General features: G+C 31.5%; 1 protein-coding gene and 2 long non-coding RNA genes across 12 annotated transcripts in view; all 3 read right to left on the bottom strand.

Moving 5' to 3' along the window:
* LOC127719900 (uncharacterized) overlaps positions 1 to 26,822 on the bottom strand; it is a 152,617-nt gene that overhangs the window by 93,189 nt on the left and 32,606 nt on the right. The window contains exon 1 of one of the 3 annotated variants that reach the window (XR_007990535.1): positions 14,259 to 14,277. The exons of 1 other annotated variant lie outside the window; for it this stretch is intronic. This is a non-coding gene — a long non-coding RNA (uncharacterized LOC127719900). Of the gene's footprint in view, positions 1 to 1,787; positions 1,807 to 14,258; positions 14,278 to 26,822 lie in introns of those variants that run through there. One more of the 3 variants, XR_007990538.1, reaches the window with a different exon arrangement.
* Positions 5,393 to 7,732, bottom strand: LOC127719917 (uncharacterized). Its single transcript, XR_007990540.1, has 3 exons — positions 7,571 to 7,732; positions 6,605 to 6,707; positions 5,393 to 5,580 (listed from the first exon to the last, which is right to left on the bottom strand). It is a non-coding gene; the product is annotated as an uncharacterized LOC127719917 (long non-coding RNA).
* Positions 20,639 to 26,822, bottom strand: part of LOC127719728 (heat shock 70 kDa protein 12A-like) — a 40,016-nt gene continuing 33,832 nt past the window's right edge. For 5 of the 8 annotated variants that reach the window (XM_052225971.1, XM_052226000.1, XM_052226017.1 and 2 more), the window contains one exon: positions 20,639 to 21,764. In XM_052225971.1, coding sequence (XP_052081931.1) covers positions 20,707 to 21,764 — 1,058 coding nt within the window. In that variant the 3' untranslated portion in view covers positions 20,639 to 20,706. Of the gene's footprint in view, positions 21,765 to 22,186; positions 22,335 to 26,822 lie in introns of all 8 variants that reach the window. The other 3 variants (XM_052225975.1, XM_052226027.1, XR_007990480.1) reach the window with 2 other exon arrangements.

The raw sequence follows: 26,822 nt of genomic DNA, 5'->3' as shown, positions 1-26,822 counted from the left end.
AATACTGCGTTCACACGTAATTCGAATTCGATTCGTTAATTCGAATTAGTTATTCGCATTCGAAACGTTTTACGTCCGAACGTAAATTTTAATACGAATTGCAATGCGCGTCAAATTCGCCTTACTGTCCGAACGTAGTTAACTTTTAATTCGCATTATCAGTTAATTAATTGTAATTTAATTTGAATTACATTTAAGAAAGTGTCCACACCACAGTTTAAATCTAATTGAACCGAAATAATTAATTCGCATCAACGAAAACGCATTTTAATGCGAATTGGATAATGCTAAAAAGAAGTGTGTGTGAACGTGATTAGCGAATTCGATTCGCATTCGATTCGAATTCAATTCGAATTAAATGTACGTGTGAACGAGGCATTATAGTATATGGCAATTCTGACACCACAAGGTGTGTTATACGACAAGAAAAACCTTAAAATATGCATTATCTGACTTGTATACCATCAAAAAAATAATTTCCTGCCAATATTTTTAGGAATTGTATCCTAATTCATCGATCACATTGAAATGGGATACTCTCATCTTAAGCGTTTAGGTATAAGCACGCCCTATAGCTCATTTTTTTTATGTGAAAAAAAACTCACTTATTAATCTAGATATAGACGTTAGAAAAGACTGTTCAGTTACAAAAGAAATGTTACAGTAATTGCATGAAGTAAGAAGCAAATGAATTGTAAGATGATGAAAATACAAGTCATTTTGTAAGTAATTTATAATTTTTTTCTTGTTTCACGACATTTTTATCACGGAAAAGCAGATTAGTTTTTCAACAATTTTTAACGAACTTTTCAGAATAATTGTTTTCTCTCTTATGCCTGGCGATACAATTTTTGTTTCTTCAAAAATTGAGAATCAGGATCAAATATTCGATCCCCTTCTTTTAAAGAATGTGGCTGTTCCCCTCTCTAAAATCGGAATATTTTGTCAATTTAATAGAGTAAATGGTATTTATTTAAGCCTAATAAACGGAGGAAAGGATCGTTTCTGCCTAAACTTTTAATAAATGTTCAAGATAGAAAATTGTACAGTTAAACCAAAATTTGCCACGCCACACGAATTCAATGTACTCTGTAGTTTGCATTTTAACCATGGTAAATAATGTCCTGACGCAGGTCATTATTTTATGCCTTGAAGCGCATTTCATTGAAACTTGATATCGTCCAGGTTGTTTCTTCAAAAAAAATGACCTGTCGTTCTGAAAGGAAATAACTCCATATAGGTACTATATAATTGAAAGCGATCATTTGTGATCACTACAAAACAAATCAATAAGCGTTGTAAATCTTAATTTGATTTTTTTTACTAAAGCTGTTTTTCACAACTAATGATGCTGTGCTACAAAGATAATTTACATGAGTATATAGAAGTAATTGATACTCCTTGCAAATATGTACTATGGTGCCAAATTTCAAAAATAAGGATGAAGATGTGATATTAGGTATAGTATATATACCACCCGAGTATACATCATAAAGTGCTATTGGTGAAATTGAGAATGAATATATTTCTTTCACAAAAAAGTCTAGAAAGATAGTCCTTGTTGGTGATTTTAACTCCAGAACTGCAGTCGATAGAGATTACATTTTCATAGACGAAAATGAAACAAAAAACTTAAATGAAGGTTCAGATATAAATGAAGTCTGTGAATTTGATCGATTTAAATTTCCAAGGGAAAGAAAAAGTATGGATAAAAAGAAAAATAGATTTGGAACTCAACTGCTAGAACTATGCAAAGGCAATAATTTATTTATAATGAATGGTATGACAAAAAAAGACAGTGAGGGTAATCTGACATGCCGAAATGCAAGTGTCGTTGATTATTGCTTAAGTAATGCACACTTTTTACATCACTTCGGTGATCCTGAAATCTTATAATTTTCGAATTTATTTTCGGATGTTCATTGTCCCTTCGAAATAACGGTTAAGTGTGAAGTAGCACAAAACAAATCAAACCATAATTTAGATAAAAAAAAAACAGATACTATGAACAAACGAAAAATACAAAAATGGGAAAATGAGAAGTTTGAGGTTTTTCAAGATAATATCAATATTGAACAAATTAATAGTATTTCATTAGAGTAAGACAATAACAATAAGAATGACCAAAATGTTATTGACATGTTTACAAATAAAATAGCAGTAGTCTTAACTGATTCCGCAACAATAACATTTGGTACCAAAAACATGAAATCGAAAATTAAAAATGTAAAGCCTCTCGACAATTTGCAAAATAAACCTTGGTTCAACAAAGAATGTACAACGGCTAGGAATGTTTACCGAAAATTCAAACGATGTAAAAGAGAGTCCGAAAATGTACCTAATCTTGCAAAAACGGGAGAAAGGCACTATAAAAAAGTTCTGAATAAAGCACAAAAGAGATACAGAAATGACTCTAGGAAAAAGATGGATCAAATGAGAAGTGGCACTCCAAAAGAGTTTTGGAAAATTCTTAATGAGCAAGAAATTTCCAAACAACCAGATATTTGTTCTTGATGAACTGTTTTCTTTCTTTAAAGAATTAAACTCAAACAAAGACGATACCCCTAACGACCCTACGTTCCCAGTGACCGAAAATATATTCGATAACATAAATGAAGAACTTAATATGCCAATAAGTAGAGAAGAGATCATCAAATGTGTCCATAATTTGAAAAAAAAACAAGGCGTGTGCAGATGATAATATTATAAATGAATATATAAAGGCCTCTATTGATAAATTCGTTGATATTTTTGAAAAAATTTCAATTTGATATTTGAAACGGGGAAAATTCTAGAGTCATGGTTGATGGGGACCATCAAACCATTCTATAAAAATAAAGGCGATAAATATAATCCTAAAAACTATAGACCAATCACTATTGTTAGTTGCTTTGGAAAACTTTTCACTTTTATATTAAATAACAGACTCAATAAATTTTCAGAGCACTTTCTTCTAATAAAAGAAAATCAATGTGGATTTCGTGAATGTTATTCTACCGTTGATTGTATGTTTGCTCTATATTAATTTTTCGAAATCTTAAAGTACAAGAAAAAGAAATTTTATTGTGCTTTTGTTGATTTTGAGAAGGCCTTTGATACTGTGAAAAGAGAAGCTCTTTTGCATAAAATACTTCTTAATAACATAAATGGGAAAATATTTAAATGTATCTACAACATGTATCAAAATATAAAATCTTGCCTTGAATATAACGGAAATAAATCAGAATTATTTCCATGCGCTATAGGAGCGCGACAAGGTGAAAACCTTTCTCCCTTTTTATTTTCTTTATTTTTAAATGACCTGGAAGATTTTCTGAGCGCTGAAAATGTCCCTGGCCTTAAAACATTAAGTAGTGACATTGAGAACAGATTAGATATATTGGTGAAGTTATTGGTTATTCTGTATGCAGATGACACTGTCATTATGGCTGAGTCAGCAACTGATCTACAAGGCTCATTAACGTTTAGAAATTATTGTATAAAACAGAAATTAAGAGTCAGTGTGGACAAAAACCAAAGCTATGGTCTTTTCACAAGATTGGCTTCTACGAAATTTAAAGTTTCTTTACAATAAATTAAATATAGAAATCGTAAAGCATTTTAATTATCTAGGTGTATATTTTTCAAGAACTGGAAATTTTAAGACTTGTAAATTACATCTTGCTGAAAAGGCTACAAAAGCCATGTATTCCTTATTGAAAAAAGGGCGATACCACAACCTTTCTGTCAAATGTCAAATGGACCTTTTTGACAAACTTGTAAAACCGATTCTACTGTATGGTTGTGAAGTATGGGGATTTGGTAACAATGATATGCTTGAAAAAATTCATCTGGAATTTTGTAAACTTATACTCCACGTTAAGTCTTCAACGCTTAGCTCTATGATTTATGGCGAGTTAGGCAGATATCCATTGCATATTGATATTAAAATAAGAATGATTTTATATTGGACAAAATTGTTAAACGGGAAAGAGACAAAATTGTACTCAATTGTTTATAAATTAATGACTCAAATGGCACTCGAAACAAATTACCGATCAACTTGGCTACAAAGCATAGAAAACACACTAAACGAATGTGGACTTTCCTTTATATGGACATATCAAACCTTTTATGATGTAAATTGGCTTACGGGAATTGTTAAAACTACTTTAAAAGACCAATTCACTCAAACTTGGGTCTCAAGTATAGAAACCTCTGCAAAAACTCTGAATTACAGGCTATTTAAAGAATCGTTAAAATCTGAAAAGTATTTCAATGCACTAAGCAACAAAGATGTGTTTACATTCTGTAAATTTAGAATGGTAAATCATAAACTGCCAAAAGAATGTGGGAGGTGGTCTAATACCCCAAGAGAAAATCGGACCTGCCCTTTATGTGAAGATGGCGATATAGGTGATGAATACCATTATCTCCTCAAATGCAACTTTTTTTACAACAGAAAGAAAAGAATACTTAGATAACAAATTCACAAAACATTGTAATATTCTTAATTTCAGGGAACTTATGAATACATCTAAACAATCTATGCTTAGAAATTTGTGTAAGTTTATTAGAGTTATAAACGATGAAGTGGATTCTCTCAATTAACCTACTCCCTCCTCCCTAATATTTTAAGGTCTTCCATTTAATATACACTTTTTTAACATGTAAACATATTTATGTATTTTTATTGTATTGTTTATTTCCTGAACATATGTGCCTTTGTATTATTGTGTATATTTCCTCAACATATGTACCTTTGTATTATTGTGTATATTTCCTCAACATATGTACCTTTGTATTATTGTGTATATTTCCTCAACATATGTACCTTTGTATTATTCTACAGCAGTTTATCAGAATAAAGTATATATAGATATAAGAAGATGTGGTATGAGTGCCAATGAGACAACTCTCCACCCAAGTCACAATTTGTAAAAGTAAACCATTATAGGTCAAAGTACGGCCTTCAACACGGAGCCTTGGCTCACACCGAACAGCAAGCTATAAAAGGCCCCAAAAATGACTATAATTGTAAAACCATTCCAACAGGAAATCCAACGGTCTAATCTATATAAAAAAAATATATAGTTGTATTATAAGCGTTTGACAAAGTACATTTATTAACTAACTGATTGCATGCATTTTCATGCACTATACTTTTAACTAGAATCAGCTTAATCTTCATACTTCTAAATCTATGTAAAACTCTTTGGAATCCCTCAAAAATCTAAATTGCATATTTATTTATAGAATATTGACTGTAAAAAAATATCACAACCCTTACAATGTTGTAGAAAACTTCAATGCATTATGTTTTTTCGGATAATTGCGACTGGAAACTCTCAAAATTGCAAATTGCATATATTTTTGAAGATTATGGACAACAAAAAATAAAAAAACCCATACATTTATTAGAACATTTTAATTCATTACGAATAATCAAGTTGTTGTCAAGATTATTTTCGACCCATTGGTACAGCAGAAAATGAAGGACAAGGTTTACTTTCATCTGATTCTAGTACAGCTTCCTCCCAACATGGTTCCACTTGAATAGTTTTACAACCATCTCCAAGATATCTAATCGATTGCCCAAACCTAAAATAACAGTTGTATTTAACAAAGTAACAACAAATCTCTTTTTGTTCCTCTCAATAGTTGACAGAATTATAAAGTTTTGTATTCACATAGAGCTGGTACAATATTAAAAATGTCATTTTGCAAATAAGTGACCGCGAGCAGCACATTCTGTTACCGATGATGTACGGCATATTGGTCTATTCCATATGCTGTGCAGTCACGCATATTACTTACTTATGAATGAAAGGGGTCTGGCTTGCTTACAATGAGTTTGCATTCTTAATCTATTCAGCAGGATCTAGCATGATAATTGCTTGGCTTGAGATTTGAAATAACACTTTCTTGAATGTCTTTTCAATAAAAATTGTATGAAATATTTCAATTTTTTGAAAAGTAAAGATTGGTTCATCCATGTACTTTTTTTTGAAGAAATTAATGTGTTTGGCTGGAAGGTCATGTGTGATCTTTCCATGTGAAATATATAATTGAATGTTTAACTGTATGAAAAATGTATTGGAAATGTCAAGAGTTTAAAAATATCTAACCAGAAGTGAATCTACAAAAAATGTTGAGAATTATACGGGTTGATAATTAAAAAAAAAATGTCTAGCCTATGAAGTTAAACAGAATAATTTAAAGACATTTTCATATATCATAAGGAGAATAATAGCATTTAACACTTTTAACCAAGGAAACAAATCTGCAAAAATCTTTTTAATATACAAAGACCACATGATATTTGATACTTTGATTTGGTTAAAAAAAAATATGAATAGTAAGATTTTACTACTTCATCAAATTCACCTGATATGGCAAAAATTGAAGTCATTCAAAGAACTTTAATATGTTTATAAAAAAAAAACAATAAACAGGATTATAATTATTTTTGTAAATTAATACGGTTTTTCAAATGTATTTTGAAAAAAGTCATGAAACTCTTGAATGCAAGGAGTGACAGAAAACAAAAAAATGGTGGTTAATTAAATAAAGTCACAACCAGTCAGGTGATTTTATCATATCAATAGTCACTATCACCCCTTACCCGCAACAGGAAATCTCTCCCTCACTACAGCTGCAGGTTTCACACTGATCTGCACCTGGGAACGAAGAGCCATCTTTGACTATTTCCCCATTGAAAATGCAATCTGAAATATACAATTGTAGCGTCCATTAATTACACATATCATGATATAACAACAAAAACGCAAAGACAAACAAGACAAACGCAATCAAATAATATAAATTATTATCTAACAAACGAAACTTTCGTTCATCAAGAGTAACATGAATTTTCCACTTTTAACCAATTAACATTCGTGTCTTGAGTTTCATGTATTTAACATGGCCCAAACATCTGATTATACAATATAAACATGCAAACTCTTTTTAAAGTAATAAAAATTATTCCGAAAATATCTGTTTCCAGAAATCCAGTTCCGATTTCTCTCTGAACAACGATATCCATCTAAAGTACTTGTCAATAAACTCATCATAGATACCAGGATTGAAATTTTGTATTTGAGCCAGACGCGCATTTCGTCTACAAAAGAACCGATTAAAATGTTAAAACATTTACTCTATGGTTTACAACGAACTCTATGATCGGCAATCATACCACATCTTCTTATTTTATATTTATTATATTTATTGATGTATAATTAGGGAATTCTATTCCTTGTAGAAACATTTTTGTTTACCATCTTATTCTCTCCGTGAAAACAGCAGGGAGATTAAATTATATTATTTTTGACTACTTTAGTACATTTTGTACAATACTTTTATCGAACTTTGAAAATAAGTGAGCTTCTGGCACGGACATAAAATGTCCTAACATATTTATTTCAAGTTTGAATCCATTCTGCAGAGCTATCACTTCTAAAGCTGTTTTTTTTTTTCGAAAAAGATGTTCAGTCTGATTAAAAATAAATGCGCAGACAGATTAAAAAAGGATCATTTTTTTTCCATACGAAAATGATAAAACGATGACAACTAAATAAACCGGTTTTACCTTTTGGTTTTATCAATTGGCAACTACAGTGAATGTATGCTAACATGCAAGCCAAAACAACACATATGTTCCCAGTCTTCCTCATCGTAATCGGTTTGATGATAAACATGTACTTGAACGTAAAAAAAAATGAAGTAACTGAAAATCAGTACAACAGCACAGTTCTAGTACGACGACAACTAAAATGAATAAATTAATACATTCTTACATTAATTATAAAACCATTAAAATTTAAGTGGCATAATTTTGAATGTCCATTAAAAATCACATGCCCTGTGGCCAGATTCCCACACTGTTATCATATCATTACTGACCATTTAAGTTATTCAAGATCCAATTTTCCTATAAAATGTATAATAGTCAGATATCATTGTCTGCCAATAATTATAAATTATTTACGTGAACTTTATGCGACCTCTTGTCCTGTTGACAATATCAAATGTTGCTAACAAGCAAACAGGTTATTTTTCTGTTTAATATGTGAAAATAAATTTACATCGTAAAAACATTTTTTATGGTCTGATTGTATAGTTGGGTTGCTGCCTCTTTAACAGTTACTTTACATCTCATTGATATGATAGGGGGACTCCTGGCATACTGTAGAATGGTAGAGACAACCCGAAAATACGGCCACAAAAAGCAATATACAACGTTAATCCGCAACCATTTTTGCATCGCAGGTCATTATATTCAGCCAAAATGGCTCCCAATGGGATTCGAAGATGACATCAGTTGTTATAAAATATATTTGTATTTCATATCGTGAAATGACTGGCTAAAATGATTTCCAAACGATGGACATGCTGCCGTTTTATAAAACAATCGTTAGAATACGTATGATCGTTAACCAAACGTAACGCTAAAATTCCGTTTCATAAAACAATCGTACTTTGCGATGGTCGTACATTGCGTGTGAATCGTGAACGCTATTTTCGTATAGTTAAACCTGTCGCAAAGCGATCGTTACATCAAAGTGCATATTTCGAGGCACAACCGACGCCGAGCCTTTAGACAAGAAAGGGTTTTCAAATAAAGAATTATATCATGGACAATTTAAATACACAGATATTATATATCGCTACCGTCTTGATAGACAGAGCATATATGTTTGCAGATAAACTTTTACCACACCTTGAAATGGCAACTTTGAGCAATTTCGCATAACCTCCTTTCTGCCAAGTATTGATTTACAACCTTATGTATTATGCCAAGGGGGCTTCGTGTTCTAGATAGGAGATATTCATGGGATAATTAAGCTAGTCATCGGTCAGTCGTTCAATATCCTCCGTAAAAGAGTCAATTTGCATCACTCTCCTGACCAAAATAAATTTTTCCAATAACCAAACAGCATTGAGAGTAATTATAGAAGATTTTTACAGTATGTACGTAATGCTGAATGTTATTGATTGTGTTGACTGCACCTTGATATCTAGAGGATTAAAAGACTTTTGTTTGTAGGATAAACTTTCATGCCTTAAATGCGCAAGGCATATGTGATGTAAACATGAAGATGGTATAAGTTAAATGTATGCTATTTGAATGAACTTTTCATTATTCTACCAAACAATACATAGATATCGCCTAAATGAAGACCATACTGAAATGTTTGTAGTTTTCACACGTGTCATTTATGATCTAAAGTCCTAAATATACTGACTTCTGTAACTCTACAAAAAAAAAGACACTTAGCGTGCTATGTACTTGCAATGTATATGTATAACAAGTTATTTTAAAGTAACAATCAGAAATATCTGGACCCAAATCATTTTTATGATATATGAACAAAACAATGATCTAATTAAATTATGTACCAAATGTTTACTGTTGACGCTACTTAAAGGTGTCCTCTGTCACGGCCGTGTTTTGACAAGAAATGTTTGCTTGTCCAATTATAATAACTCCGGTTGAAATTTTTATAAAGTTTTTTTCATGTTTTTATCCACGAGGGCATTTGAAACTATCGAAATCTGTAGCTGTTAGTAAAAATAGTAGCAGCACTCCGTTAAAAAGATATGGAAAGGGTATAAAGTAAAATTGAGAATGGAAATGGGGAATATATCAAAGAGACAACAACCCGACCAAAGAGCAGAAAACAGCCGAAGGCCATCAATGGGTCTTCAACACAGCGAAAAAATCCCGCACCCGGAGGCGGGCTTCAGCTGGCCCCTAAATAAAAATGTGTACTAGTTCAGTGAAAATGGACGTTATACTAAACTCCAAAACATATAAATGAACTAAAATTAAAAACACATACAAGACTAACAAAGGCCAGAGGCTCCTGACTTGGGACAGGCGCAAACATGCGGCGGGGTTAAACATGTTTTGTGAGATCTCTACCCTCCCCTATACCTCTAGCTGATGTAGAATAAACAAACACACAGCAATACGCACAGGTATATTTATGAAGAAGAAAATAAATTGTCAGAAATATTGATAGTCGACCTTCTTAATGATAGAAACATGTGCCTGTGATGTACATGGATACTTTTGTTCCTTACCTACACAACAGACGAAAAATATATATAAAATTGTTTATTAAACAATCAAATTTCGGATATGCAACAGCAGATGACTGAACAAACATCCCTTAAAATGCTAACAATAATTATAAATAATAAAAACAATAGCTTTTGCAAATGTTATTATTGATATGAAAATAATGTGGTACGATAGCCAATGGGACAATAACCGAATATACCTCTTATTAATAGTGCATTAAACAATGAGAAAAACCAATATAATACTTTAAAGAAAGCCATAGTTTAATTTATTTAGTTTAAACATATCTTATCTGCAAAAGTAGCAAAAGGGATTGGACACAAGTAATAACAACATTAGTAACGTCATCTCTCTATATAAATATAAACACAGAAAAAAAACATTTGATATTGACGATAACCTATAGGAATACATGTTATACAAAAAAAGGGGGAAATACAATATAAATGTAATATGATAAGACTGGTCTGGAATGAAACGAGAGAAATAAAGAATCCATAATTTTAATTAAAATTAAGAATGGAAACGGGGAATGTGTCAATGAGACAACAACCGGACCAAAGACCAGAAAACAGCCCAAGGTCACCAATGGGCCTTCAACACAGCGAGAAAAACCCGCACCCGGAGGCGGGCTTCAGCTGGCCCCTGAACAAAAATGTGTACTAGTTCAGTGAAAAATAATAAAAAGGCAAACAAAAATGGTCCGACAGAATATCGACTATGTACGGTTGGCGAAACATCTTGTAAAAAAGTAATAAATTAAACACAAAATTAAAGTTATGATAAAAAATGCTATCATATATATATAAATGGTATTTTCCCTATCAAACAAAGCAAACGCAGTCATTTTGAACACGAACTTATGTATATATCTTTACAATGTTTCACTAGTTTTACTAGTCTTGAAAAATTGTATGCAAGCTACTGCAGTTTTCAACCATAAACTGTTAATATATAAAACAAGAAGAATGGTGTAGTATGGTTGCATATGCGAAGACTATCCACCTTAGACCAAATGACATATATACATACATGTAAGCAACTATATATATTGATAGAAATAAAAAGAGAAATCCTTTATTTTCCAATCATGGACTTTTGTGTGTTTGTATGGGTCAACGTACGACCATTTCCAACGAGCACATACTATATTGCGATGATAGTAAGTTATAAAAATGCCCCGACTTGACAAAATGAATACATTCATACGAGAAAATCAATGGACTTATTTTATGTAGAAAGCAATACACGAATATCAAATATATATGATTGACAGAAACCAACAATAAACAATGAATTATTATAGGCTCCTTACATAGATTGTGCACATAGTTAAGGTCGGGTTGTTAGATATGTTTTAAGTACTTAACAACCCCCTGACATGGGAAAGTGACAAAACATTAAAACATAAGAATAAATTATTAAGATAAATTGAAAATGGCTTAACTCATCACATTGCGGGGACACAAGGCATAAAAAAACAACGATCAAAAAGATAAAGTACCGACAGTAACTGAAAACTAGTCTAACACAAATTATAACTAATTAACCTTTCCCCAGGCTTCAATATCAGTCCGTACTAATCAAATTATTCTGAAATTGGATATATCTAAAATAGACTAGATCGAAAAGATAGTACTTGTTTTTTTGCAGCTATAACATTTCACATACGGTCTGAAGTATTTTTTTAGCCCATATGAGCCTATGTCATCACTTGACGTCCGTCGTCGTAAATTATTTAAAAAATCTTCTCCTATGAAATTACTGCGCCAAATACATCCAACTTCAACTGGATGTTCCTTAGAGTATCTATAGATATAAGAAGATGTGGTATAAGTGCCCATGAGACAACTCTCCATCCAAGTCACAATTTGTAAAAGTAAACTATTATAGGTCAAAGTACGGCATTCAACACAGAGCCTTGGCTCACACCGAACACCAAGCTATAAAGGGCCCCCAAATATGACTAGTGTAAAACCATTCAAACAGGAAAACAAACGGTCTAATCTATATAAAAAACGAGAAACGAGAAACACTTATGAACCACATCAACAAACGACAACCACTGAACATCAGGTTAGTTTATAAATTGTATCCAGGGATTTGATGGTCACCGTTTCTAAAAATTGAACATGGGGGAAATGCAGATTGAGTGTTTGGCTTATATCTCAAAAACTAAAGTTGTGAGAGCAAAACTAACATGGATCTCTCGTCTACAAGTTTTTGGCTTATAATATGATACCCTCGTCCCTTGTTAAGGGGAACACAAAATAAATCAGACCACAAAGCAAAATAAAAGGTGCACAATGGCATTATATATCAATAACAATTTGAGAAAGCTCTTTACATTTTTTTCGGAGTTAAAATGGAGTTGCGGATACAAATTTAGAACCTCCAATACAAATCAATGGCAAAGTCTTTGGTTTGGTAATGAGAAAACCCCCAAAATAGCTATGACAACAAAAAAAAACGGAATAATAAGTCCCGAAGAGGTTAGTGAATATCTTTACCTTTAAATAAGAAATAAAACTGATGAATATATTCTCATTTTACGTATTTGTGTGCAAAGAATGATCAGAATCAATAGAAAAGAGACAATAAATATAATGCCAGATTTCCGATGTTTGGAAAGAAAGAGATTAACCCTCTGAGTCCCAAGCAGACATATATGTCCACCACCGGCCGAGTCCCAAGAGGACATATATGATTTTTTTATCGTCTAAAAGAAAGTGTACATTTTATCGCATGAACCAAAAATTACCGTTAACGTCATTTGGCAAGAATTTTTACCGTTATTCGTCATGAAGGTACCCCCATTACGACCCTCATATATATATATATGTCCATTTCATATAGTTATGAAATATAATCGAGAAGAACTCGGTAAATAACCGAAAGAACTTATAAATAACTACTCATTTATAAACCTTGTACTCCACAAACTTTTTCTACGTATTTTCATGCAAATTTATCCGAACAATACATCAGACAGACCGTCAATGTTTTGAAACTGTTACTTTTCTCTATAAATTTAGCTTTCATTTTCTTTATCAAAGTTTACTTATTATAATCTATGAAGAAATTTCTTCTCAAGCTTGCAAAATATAGGATTTTTATTAAATAATAGCAACATATTCAATGGTTGCTTTTCAACATTTTTGGGTATAATGTTTAAAAAATTAAGAATATTGACAAGTTTTGTACTAAATTTTTGGCGTTTCGTGACGTCAACGAAATTCATCTAAGTGACGTCAAATATTACGTCATATATTATTGTCGGGCACTGACCGTCGTCTTCGTTTGGATGCAAAATGTTTACTAAATTAAGAATACATTAAAAAAAATAGCTTTGTAATAAATTACCAAGTTGAACACAATCTGGAGAGAAAGAAAGACTGATTATTATATTTCGTACATATTTATGACATGAATAAATTTGTCAAAATGCTTTTGAATAATCTGAAATATCAAATCTTTCAAGTAACACCATATATATAGTGACTATGACTTAACATATATATCTTTTAATTTGCCAACTGGTTCTAAATATTGACGTTCAAACAAGCAACAATAAGTGCAATTGTCTTCATATAATATCCTCCCCTTTATTGTAAAAGCATAATGGGGACCACAAATTTTTCTATAGGGAATACCAATCTATATACAATGCAGATGTCTGATTTCGTAATGCTCATAAAAGTAAGCGAATCACGATAAATCTAAATTTTAATAAGATTGGTAAAAAAGTTATTTCGGGCTTGACATATTGTGTATATACCTAAATGTTGTCTTTTAGATGTCTTTTCGTTATTTTGTTGTTTGCTTGCTGTCTCAGTGATATATTACCTGCATCTACTTTTATGTTCTATATTAAAGGTAGACTTTTTATACACACCCCTATACCTCACTTCTAAAAAAAAAATTGGAAAAGTGAGTTTATTTTTATTTAGCAACTTTTGGCAAATACGTACAGTGAAACTAATGCATCAGTGTTTCAAGAGACGAATTAGATGACTTACATTTCTTTCATCCAAATTAGATCAAATTAGGGAAAGGCCAATGTCAATTACTTACAAAAAAGATATCAAAATAAATCTAACATGATCATGTTTGGATACAGATGAAGAGAACTAATTTAAAAATCATTTTATGCTTATGGTTTTTGTTTAAAAGAGGCGGCGAAAAATACCAAGGGGGGGGGGGGGGGCAAAATTATAAATACATTAGGTTAAATATAATTCGGTTTCAATGTTTTGACTTGAAGCTACATTTTTTTGTGTAAAATACAACTGAAAGTAAAAACTGAACAGAACAAGAAATTACAAGAAGCAAGAGAAAACCATTCATAAAAAAAAAAACCAATGGACAACGATGTTAATAATTATAGGATCCTAAATGTTTAGATCATCCCTGTTCGCTGACAACCATCGTTTTGCCTTCATCATATCGACGATGAGACAAATCAGTAAGAAGAAACCAGATTACTTTTCGAGACGTCATGACACCAACCTAATCACGATCAACCAAATCAAAATGATTACGGTTAAACGTCTATAGTAATAATCACAGGTGAGAGGCTAAATTTAACGTTACAAAATTGAAAGCACAACGCTCTATCAACAAGGGCATTAAGATTGAAAAGTCAAAAAAAAAAAAAACGACGAGAAAGGAACTGGAAAAGGCAACACTTCCAACCTGATTAAAATTTAATATTAGTACACGTGTTATTTACTGTGTGTTAGGATCATTATTTCTTATATAACTGACTGTACAAATGTTAATGGTATATTTTAATGACTTTTATTAGTGTCAAAACTACATGTACGTAGCATGGGATCCCGACCAGATCTCTGCGTCGCACTGTCCAGCCAAACTGATCATAGGTACTTACCAATACGCCAATTCAATAATAAATCACCATGCTATATATATAATAGATAATATATATCGGCAATTCAAAATCTCTGACTTACGAAATTGCGAAATACTGTAGTACTGTTAATAATACAAGGCTCTTCCTCTTAGAACCATTTCAAAATCAAAAAGCAATATCGTGAATTCTATCAAATAATTTTGAAGGATGATCTTAATTGTTTTTGTTTAATTTATTCATCAACTGTTTAGACTCGGGACAGTTTTGAGCTTGACATATTGTATCGATACCAGGCGATGTAAGAAACGCATTTTGTTGCCTTCTAGATGAATTTTAGTTATTTATGTAGATGGGTTGCTGTCTCAGATTGTGCTGCCCGTGTGTCCTTTTATTCATAAATATTTGTCATGTAAATTATTTGATACTCTTATAAGACCTATTTTGACATACAACTCTGAAATTTGGTTTATGGACAATTTTCAGTCAGCTTTTAGGGCATCTAATAGAGCTGCTGGAAACAATACTTTTTGTGATACTCTTGCATTAGCAGAAAAATATCCTTTTGAGAAGGTTCATTCTAAATTTTGTAAAGCAGTATTAGGACTGAAAAAGACAGCCACTAACATAGGTGCTAGATCAGAATAAGTTGATTTTCTTTGGACTCTTATACAAAAACCCAAACACTCATGTATTTTTATAGAATAAACTGTAATGATATTAATCCCCTGGTTAAAGAATCTCTACAAACAAACATAAATTTAAATTCCGCAGGAATTTATTCTTGGTACTCATTTGCAGATAAAATTTTTAAAGATATGAAAATAAACCCAGAAAATTACTCTAATATTAATGTACCCTTTAAACAATAAAAAAAAACGTGTTAAAATGTAATATTAAAAAGTGTGTTTTAGAGGAATATGAAAAAACTACTTTAAATAAACTTTCAAAATTGGATTCCTCATCCAGACTTTGTCTCTATGGGAAATTAAAAACTAATTGTTAGTCTGAGGAATATTTAAATTGCAATAATTTTATACATAGGCAGTTTCTCTCAAAATTTAGACTCAGTGATCATTCCCTAGGCATTGAATTGGGAAGGTACAGAAACATTCCAAGAGCAGAAAGATTATGTAAAAAATGTGGAGTCCTAGATGACGAATTTCATTTCTTTTTGTATTGTGACATTAACATATCATTGCGTTCTAATTTTTTTGCTTATCTAAAAGACTATGTACCATTATTTTAACATCTTGATGCATTTAATATACTAAAACACATTCTAAACCCCATCCCTGAACTTGTTTGTCATATTGGAGTCTTTATTAAGCAGTCTTTAGAACAAGCTTATGATTGTGTTTTTTACATAAATTTATAATTGAACTCTTAAAATATGTTCTATTATATTGTATTGTATTACATTGTATTGCATTGTATTTAAAATGTATAATTGATTGTTTGTATTGCTTTACCCTTATGGGTGTAATTTTGCATAAAGATTATTAAGATTATTTATTCTGATATTTATAATATATGATTAACCACTTCTTCTGTTGAAAAAAAAAATATTTGCCCCAGTTTTTGGTGGGGTTCGTGTTGCTCAGTCTTTGGTTTTCTATGGTGTGTTTTTTCTACTGTTGTTTGTTCTTTTTGTAATTTTCATTTTAACCATGGCGTTGTCTTATTATTTCTTACTAATGAGTTTGAATGTCCCTTTGGTATCCTTCGCCTCTCTTTTGCAACTGGACGTTAATAGAAGCAACCAACACTCGTAAAGATAAAATGGTATTGAATGTATGAGATTAAAGTAGAAAATAATGGTTAATTATAGAAGTAAGAAATACAAATTGAATTATATAAATATTGATTTTGAGAAATAAATGTTCAGCATAGTGATTACTCTTGGATATAATCATCACGATGATTGGCTATTTGGTTTAAGTACACATAATCATTCGAATTTTCGCACAATATATAGTTGTTTTAGTAAAATTTGAATATAACATTGATTTTTAAATATCCTGTTATTAAACTCTTTGGATCTAACAATGTTTTTACAATTGCAAGTTTCTTTGATTTACACAAAGAGTAACACATATGGTCGTTAATACCTTGATTAGAGTACAACGATATCTTAAAATTGTTGTAATTTATCATCCATGCAATTGCTTTGTACACAAAAAAGAGTGTATTATGAAACCGTGTGAAGGGAAATTATGGCAACTTGATGATGATATTTTTTTTTAACTTTTTTAAGAAAAATGTTCTATTTCGTCATGATTTGATCAATTGATTGATTGTTGGTTTCATAATGTCCAGTGGCAAATATTAAGTATAAATTGAAAACAACGTTCAAACCTATGATTGCGTTGGATAAAAACCGCAATTTTTATACGTGTGCATGCAAAACAAATTTCTTGGTAGAGGGGTCTAAATACAGCACAAACAACATTTCCAAAAGACCAAAAAAGTGAAAAAGTATATTAAAACAAAACGCATTTGACTAACAGGTCGAACAACGGATGTTTTTAAACCCTGCTGACTGCCATTGGCGATTGCCAAATAAACGGATCACAAGATGTAACAAAATGGATCTTTATTATTAATTTAATACCAAACAGAAAACAATAAACTTGCGGAAAAGATGGTATATCGCAATCATGAGGTGCAAAAATTTGTACACAAATCCGGATTTTGACAACTAATGTTTCTTCAGTGATGTTAGGAATCGAAACGGTATTTGGAAGGCCATATAATTTACCCCAATTTAGGATAGACTCTTGAATTTGGAAGAGTCGAAATAGGATGAACGGATCATATATACCCGAAGGCAAATACAAGCCCAAACGAAAAAATATAAATAAGTCAAAATTGAAAACAACGTTCAAACCTATGATTGCGTTGGATAAAAACTGCAATTTTTATACGTGTGCATGCAAAACAAATTTCTAGGTAGAGGGGTCTATATATATACATATTCTGATAAATCTTTTAGTTTTTACTTTGAAATAAAAAAAAAACACAACACCTATAATCTTTAATCAATTGTTAGTTGCTTTTTAGTGCATATCCGCTAGACTGTTTATGGGGACATACTATCTATATGTTTCAAATTTATTATAGCTTTAGTTTTAATTGAAATTGATTTTTTTTTTTCAAAACATAAAGCTTCCACTGCAATTTGATTATTGCCTACTTTTGGTCAATTTCTTTTGTCATCGTAACCATGTAAAGAAGTTTAAGGTGACCTATAGTTGTCATTTGGTCTCTTGTGGAGAGTTGTCAGCGTCTCATTGGCAATCATACCGCATCTTCTTATTTTCATACATGTAGTAACACCGCTTTATATCAAAATACACACTTTCACCATCAGCTACCATCTTTTCATTCTGGAATCAAGGGACTTTTGAAATCACATATTTTCCTATGATACTAGTGAGTAGATTTACAAAACAGTAAACTTAATGAAGTCCGTTTTACAAACACCTGTGATACAAGTAGTCAGTAAAAATAAACTATGAATAGGCCAATTAAAAGATTACTTGAGTTGTAAATATGTGCTAAATTGGATAGTCTATGAAAATGTATATACAGTTATGAAATTAAGAGCCCGGGGCAAGCCCCTCGCTCTAAATTTTATAGTATATACCTTTTCATAGACTAACCGATACATCTTTTTAAGACTTCCAAATAAGATAAACTTTCAAATAAATGGTCAAAGGAGACTTTTGATAAATATGAGAAGTAGAAATAAATGACGGGCCTAGAAGGATATATCGATCGGGATTACTGTTTTACATGCATGCTTCGTAGTACTATTATCAATCATTTAACCAGGTGTAGATTTAAGTAAATTTATTAAGGCTTATATATAGTAATGAGGAGATGTGGTTTGATTGGCAATGCGACAACTATACACCAGAGTAAAATTGATGTGGTAGTAAGCAATTATAGGCAACCGTTCAACAATGAGAAGGAAAAAAAACCACACCGTATAGATGACTATAAAAGGCTTCGACCTGAAAAATGTGAAAGTTTTTGTTTGCAAGTTTGATTACACGCAGTACAATTTGTCGGCAAACTAGGTATATTTAGCTGATCTACAAGTTCGACATTGCATGGTATTTAGACAAGAAATTAAGATAAAAATGACCAATGCATGATATCAATGTATAGGAAAAGAGGGAAAGTCAAACTAATTCTAATTAGATTGAGTTTCAGATAAAAATGATCGATTCTATTCTGTATATAAGAAGCAAGAGTTATTCTTACAAACATGAATTTCTTTTGCAATATTATTAAAACATCACATCATGTATGGCTATACAGTTATGAACACTTATCGGCCTATAACATGTCGATACTTAATTTTCTGCATTGCACAAGGTCATGGTTTTCTCAGCTGTTTATGACGTATTTACACTAATTCCATTGCATGTGTACTGATTGATATTTGTTTCTTGTAGTGCTATGAACCATAGTGTTTAATAACTGCTAGTCTGCTAGTCTTTTGTCTTTTTGTTAGTTCCGTTTGTGCTTTGTGTCGATTGATCAGATTAATCAAGCCCATTCCAACCGATTCTTATAATTTGTATAGCTGTTTACCACAGGTCGTGACGGAAAGGGGAGGGGAAGCGCTCAGAAAAATGTTTATACCTGCAACATCCTTTTATATGACTGTACAAAGTCAGGAGACTATAATTCAGTAGTTTTCGTTGATTTGTTGCATGGTATATTTGTTTTTGGATTATTGTTTTAACATAAATCAGTTCTCTAGTTTTGTCGTTTGAATGGGTTTACGGACCAACATGTCTCTAAAGACAGTCCAACTTGTCTTTTTTATAGACGAACCGAGTTGTCTTGTACCCTGGGCTGACTAGGTTTCGTTTTGAAGTTTTTGAAGAGTTCCTGTAAAGCGCATCTTCGCTAGCCAATGGTTACGATCCACTTCCCTCCTCTCCACCCTTGGCGGATTGAGATAGAATTTCGGAGACACAAGGTAATGGTTTTCATTGGTTGCAGTCGAAACTCGCTGCATCCAATCAAAAAGCGCCTATAACATGATCACGTGTAAATGTAGAAAGTGTATGTAAACAATTGCCACGTGCTTTACATCCCTAAACATACGACTATATTTAGTGACAATTTGAATGTTTTTAAACAATTAAGTTCCTGTGTATGTTTCTTGCACAAATGCATGAGTGTCAACGTATATTTTCGTTTCCTGCTTTACCAAGTGTGTAGAATCTAGACGCTACCGTGTTTTTACCTCCAAATTGAAGAGTTAAAGTGCTACCATTGGTCAAGAATAATGTATTCAGAATGGGCGTGACTTTAACCTACCGATAGATGGCGCAACATTGTTATCACAAATGTTGGCTTAATCTGCCAAGGGTGGAGAGGAGGGAAGTGGATCGTAACCCTTGGCTAGCGAAGATGAGTAAAACGTGACTAGTGCTAAGATAGTGTAAATAAAATTGTACGGAATATGATGGGGTTTTGTTTTACTCATTGTTGAATACGCATGAGTAAATAGTCCCTATATAATTTGAAAGGAATGGAGGTTAAATGAATTTATCTTTATAAAAATTGTCGAAAGATATTTACTTAGTAGTATGCAGAAGGTACTATTGCCATTTGCAAGATATTTACTTGTCAAGCAACGAAACTAGCATCGTAATAGATAACTCAAGCGCTGCTTGATATATATTAGTTGTTATTTATTATCTAATTTACAATTATATAGAATTGAAATGTAATTAATTTATCAGTTCAGATTAAATGTAGAAGAAACGGTTTCTCCAGTTAGTATGTCAGTCGCTGTAACACCCAACTCAGTATTACCAAACAGAAACGCCACTCTCAATTCTCGTTCTGTATCACTTGCTTTTGAGAACGAAATCTGCATTGAACCGAGAAGAGTACAACTTTTTTCGTCCACGTACATCGGTTTCTCTTTTGTCGATGCATAAAGGGACAATTCCCACGGCTCTTCATCATTACAATCGACAGTGAAATTATGTTCAATTGCGGTGCCAATATCAACTGTGTCATTTTTACGGACTATAACATCGAATAGACCATCACAAAATTCTTCTCCATCTTCCTCTTTGACAAGATGCTCCTTGTCATGAATTTTCGCATCAAAAGGTAAACTAATTCCTGTGCCGTAGGTGAACCGCATCACACGAGATGTAATATAATCCGGCCTGTGACCGAACAGACAAGCTCCTTTCAGAACAGCCAAACCAGCTTCATCTGGGTTTATAATTCTTTTATCTGGAAACGCCCGCTTAATTGCATCTTGCACAAGAGCACATTCAGAAAAGCCCCCAACCAGTAAAATCTGAGATACATCAAATGATGGCGCGCTCTCAAAAATTTCTCTCATGAGAGATGTAATACTTTCGATTGTTGGTTTGAAAATATCTTTAACGATTTCAGGGTCAATTCGGAGTTTGCCACCTTTTAGTGTAACTTTATCGGCATACATGGACGCACTAACAGCTGAATCAATGTCCTTGTTGAGAAGTTTCAAACAACACTTATTTATTGATGGATAAGGTATGCTGATGGTTACTTTTGTATTTCTGTCTGGTGCAATTATTCGTTTTACTGTTTCGAAATCGCGAAACAGATCCAAATATGAAGACGGGTCATCTTCCTTTAATGCGTTCATCAATGGGCGTCCAAATATATCCACAAACATCTTCAAAAATCTTTCATCGACAGATGTACCTCCACAATCGTTTCCTGTAGCACTGCATAACTCTTTCAGATTTTCATTTGAAACCTTTTCATGGACGGTTAAGTCAGCTGTGCCACCTGCATGTAAAAAATGTATGCTTAATTTTCTTTTCTAGATATTGATATATTGAAAGATTGTATAACGTTCCAATACTGTTGATGTTTTCATATGAAAATAATTGTATCTGCTTATAATAAAACAATTTTTATCGAATTTATTTTTTGTCTACGTATTTGAAATTAACTCTTATATCTGTTTATTCATTGTACACTTTTCAAACAATGTCCTTTACCCATATATTTGAAATAATGCACAGTGGTCAATATTGATACTTTAAAATGTGCCTTCGCTTGGTGTTGCACTACACGGTACATGTACAACCTTGTATATGGCTAGATTAGAGAAGATAACAGTACCATAACAACAAGCCACTTGAATATGAAAGCATTTTAAGCAAGAACTGCTGTATTTTTTTCATAATAATTCACTTTCAACATACCTCCAAGATCAACGACCATGTATTTTGTTCCAGGTTTGGCCATTTTAAAATCAGCACCGTTAAGTTTCTCTGTTGGCAAGTATTGACAGAATATAGATGCTGCTTCCGGTTCTAAAGCTATATATAATTTATTTTCAGGTATTCCAGCCTATAAATAAACCAAAAAATTAAGATGAATGTTTTTTTAATCTTATTCAAAAAAAAAATTACATAATTTGTTAAGATTTAGTTATAAATGACTTCTTACATAACTTGTATATGATATAAAGTTTCTTTGGTACAAATCTATAACTAATAGCCTGGGGCCTGGTTTTCGAAAGTATCTTATGACTGAGACATGTCTTAGGATGGTCTTATAACATGTCATAGTCGTAAGATATGTTTTCGGAAGTGTCCTAAGTTGCGATATGTCATAACTTGTATCGTAAAATAAAGACATCTCATGGCATGACTTATGATTATCATAAAAGTTACGACATCATGTGAAAAACGAATATGACTGCTGTTTACATGCACTTTGACGACGAGCTGAAAACGTACATTTTAGAACTAAATCTATGGGAAGAAGTAAATTTTAGTATAAATGTGGTGAATTATGTCTTGATTTTGCATCTTGGTATAAATATCTTGGTGTACTTTTGAATGGATTTTCGGATTATTCAATAACTTCCAGCGCTTGGTATTATTAATGCAAAATTTTATAAAACAGGTGGTATGATTTTTGATGTATTGACTAAACTATATGACTCTTTGGTAAAACCAATTGCTCTCATTTTGGAACTGTTTGTTGTTGTGTTGCTCAGTCTGCTCAATAGTAAAGATCTATTCGTATCCACTTCGCCAATTAAAATTTGAATATCCTACGACGTAAAATTTTGACTCCTTTTCTTACTCATGATTATGTAAAATAAATACATTTTTTTATTTGTTTTCTTATATAGTAGTTTATCAACGCATTTTCACGGATATTTCGTTAAGCGGGTACTCGATTTACCAAATCTTAAAAGTATTATCAGATTATTACATGGTATTTTTCATATCAGATGTATTATCAGCCCGAGGTTTAATATCAGCCCAAGAGCCGAGGCATTTTTCTGATATGAAAAATGACATGTTATGATCTTTTTATCATATGCTTCAACAATGGAGAAAAATAACAGTTTAATGTACTGATCCTTTTAAGTGGTTCTCAAGTAGAAGTTCGAAAAGTGAAAAGTTTATGGTCGACGGACGCCAAATGTAATACATCCGATATGAAATCTTTCTATCATATGCCTCAACAGAGGAGAAAAACAACAGTATAATATATTGTTTTATCATATACTTATAGAAAATAATGGTATAATTGTACCCCTTGATAAAACTAATTTGTATAGATATATATTTATTTATTAAATTTGAAGAATTGTCTTAGCCGTGTGATAAAACTTTCGTTATCAACTGTTTCCGGTATATATCCACTGCTTCCGGTTTATATCAACTGCTTCCTGTTAATATCGCATGCCTTTCTTTAACGTTATCGGAAAGCATTTCGACGTCAATAATTCTTATATGATTTGCATATTAGGGAATACGTTGATATGATTGGTTGAGAGGACTTCCGGTAATTGTTCTTGACGTTGTTTATTTTTCGATAGACGATGTTGACCGAACTTCTTTTCGTAACCAATGTAAACAAGATGGCGGCGATAATGACACAATCCGGATCGACGTTAACAAAATTTATTTTCACTTCGCAGTAATCGTTAAATTAAATAATAAACACAAAACATTCGTTTGAATGATAATAAGAGTTTTTGTAGTTTATTTTTTTATCAGATTGCAAATTTCATGGAGTACATATTTTTGCGTTAACCAACAAATATATTCATACGTCAGGCCTATTCAATGACACAAATATACAATTTACGTGTGATAGAGGTTACGAGTGTGGAAAAAATAAATTCCTTATCTCCAGTTTTAAAGAATTATCAGGATTAAACGCCTTTTTAAAGTATTATTGGTGTATAAACTGAACCAAGTCACTCACAAACATATCATAAAAGTCCGAATTATTTGTTTGTGAGTGAATTGGTCGAGTTTATACACCAATAAATTCCTTTAAAAAAGCGTTTAATCCTATATTCGACGTCATTCTGCAAATTCCTTAAAAAAACTCAGTGGTACATTTTAGTGAAAAATAACTAGGAAGAATGAGAGAACGAATATTAGGAAACAGAAAAATATACTATTAAAAAATGCAAAACAAATAATACAATAAATGAATTTTATAAAGTTTTAAAAATGTTTTCTTGTCTGTATGGTTTCTGCTGAAGTATATGATAAAAAGAACATAACATGTCATTTTTCATATCAGACCCCTTATCAGCCCATGGTCAAAATCATCCCTCGAGCATGTCGGCTCTCGGGCTGATATCATGACCTAGGGCTTATAAGGGGTCTGCTATGAAAATGCCATGTTATAATCTATATATATTGATGATAAAAAAAAAATCAACGAAACATAATGAACACTGTTTGGAAAAGTCAACATTTGTACTTGCAAAATTATGCTTGATAATAGCCAGAAGCAGTTGATAAATGTTTCATATCAGCCCGCTAAGCACCATTTCGGAAAATATTGAATTCACGTAAATTTAATGCTATTATCATACTGTAAACATTATAAGTTATTTACTCTAAGAATATGATAATCACAATTATATCACACTTCATGTATAATAATACATGAACGCGAAGTTATAGAATTTGTTATGTATGTACAAACTAAATTTAAACAAATTATCAACTCAGATTTGAAATTCTTTTCGTATGTTATGTCCATAATAATGAAGAAAGAAAAACAATAAGAATGGTAATAATTCTTATTTACATACTTATTATTTTCACAGTTATTTTTATCATTTCAAAATAAAAGAAAATATGTTCACTTATGAGAGTCATAAGAACATTATAGCTAGGATTATCTTACTAGGACAGCTTCGATTTACATTCTATGACATATCATATGATAGTCATAAGATGGTCAAAAAATTTGTTTTATGACATATCTGAGGATACTTTCGAAAACCAGGCCCCTGGTCTGTTTATGATATGACTCTTTCTATTAATTAAAATTTCAGTTCTAGGGAAGTCACGTCTTTCAGCAATTTTTGTTTAATTTCGATAGTTGTTTGAATCTTTTTTTATAAATAAATAAATATATTAATAAATAAATAAATAAATAAATAAATAAATAAATAAATAAATAAATAAATAAATAAATAAATAAATAAATAAATAAATAAATAAATAAATTAATTAATTAATTAATATTAATTAATTAATTAATAGAAAAAAGGAACAAACACTAAAGCACGAACCACACGCAACACATCAATATATTATCTATAAAGCGGAACATTAAGTAAACACACAATAATAACATTTTTATTCTTCTTGAATAGCTCCTGCATGAAGTCTGTCTCATACGAATAGTCGGCGAGATGAGGAGCACTCTTATATATCATAGAATAACAACTGCATGTCTGTTGAAAGCAAGTCGATGTAATGTGATGAAATGTATTATAATTGTAAATATTGTTAAATCAAGGGAACACGATATAATTGATATTAATCACCATCACTCTATCATTATGATTAATGTTAATTGAAAAAAAATTGAAAAAAAAATTGAAAAAATCGCCATCATTAGTTAGCATTGACTGGACTGTTTCTTAATATTAAAGAGAAAAAGGCCAATGTTACGGATTACAGGAGATTATGTTTTGGATGTTAGTTGTATACATATTAAAATAAATGGGGTTTTTTTCAGCAGAAAAGGTTGACTTACATTGCGCTCGATTTTTTAGTTTAAAAAAAACCAAATTATTCTGCTTTAGATACTTATGTGGTATGTTTCTGTGACATATACAACCAAGAAAAAAATAAATTAGGTTGAAACGTTATAAATAAGTAATAATATAACCTTTTTCACACATAGCTCCTTTTACCTGCTGACAATTTCATTTGTTACATTTCAACTAAGTTATAAAGTATGATAAACCCTTCTTTCATTATTATGTGTTCTCATTATTATCATTTACAAAAAAGGTTACTGTGAACTCATAATTTATAACATCCTTACGGTGAACCTTTATTTGGGATGGGAAATTGTCACCAGTTTTTCCATTGCATTAGGTGTTCGATGTATTTATGTTTAATAATCACACATTTATATAAAATAAGTAAGTAGTAAACATTTTGGAAGAGCCTTAACTTTATTTCTTTTACACGGAAGAGATAAACATAAACAGTTACATGGCAAACAAATCGATAGCACTTGAGAACTGGCATTTGCAGATTTATTATAAGCCAGAAGATATCGATCTATATTCACAAGGCTTTTATAGAATGTATGATTCATTCTCCATTGATGACAATTATAAACCATTTATATACATTCCGGAAAAAGCTGGACATGAAATCCTCCATGTAAAATTTACATCAAAATACCATGATAACTTGCATTGCCTGTTCAGACGAAGGACATGGTCTTTTGTTCCAAGCGCCTTTCCTTTTAATTTTAAAAGAAGCATACGTTAAGAAGGCATTATAATATCATACGATATTAACCCTATTTCAAAAGTTTAGGCTT

This window comes from Mytilus californianus, unplaced genomic scaffold (genome assembly GCF_021869535.1).
Source record: "Mytilus californianus isolate M0D057914Y unplaced genomic scaffold, xbMytCali1.0.p SCAF_1, whole genome shotgun sequence".
Classification (NCBI taxonomy): domain Eukaryota; kingdom Metazoa; phylum Mollusca; class Bivalvia; order Mytilida; family Mytilidae; genus Mytilus; species Mytilus californianus.
This window is presented reverse-complemented; position numbering and strand designations above follow the sequence as displayed.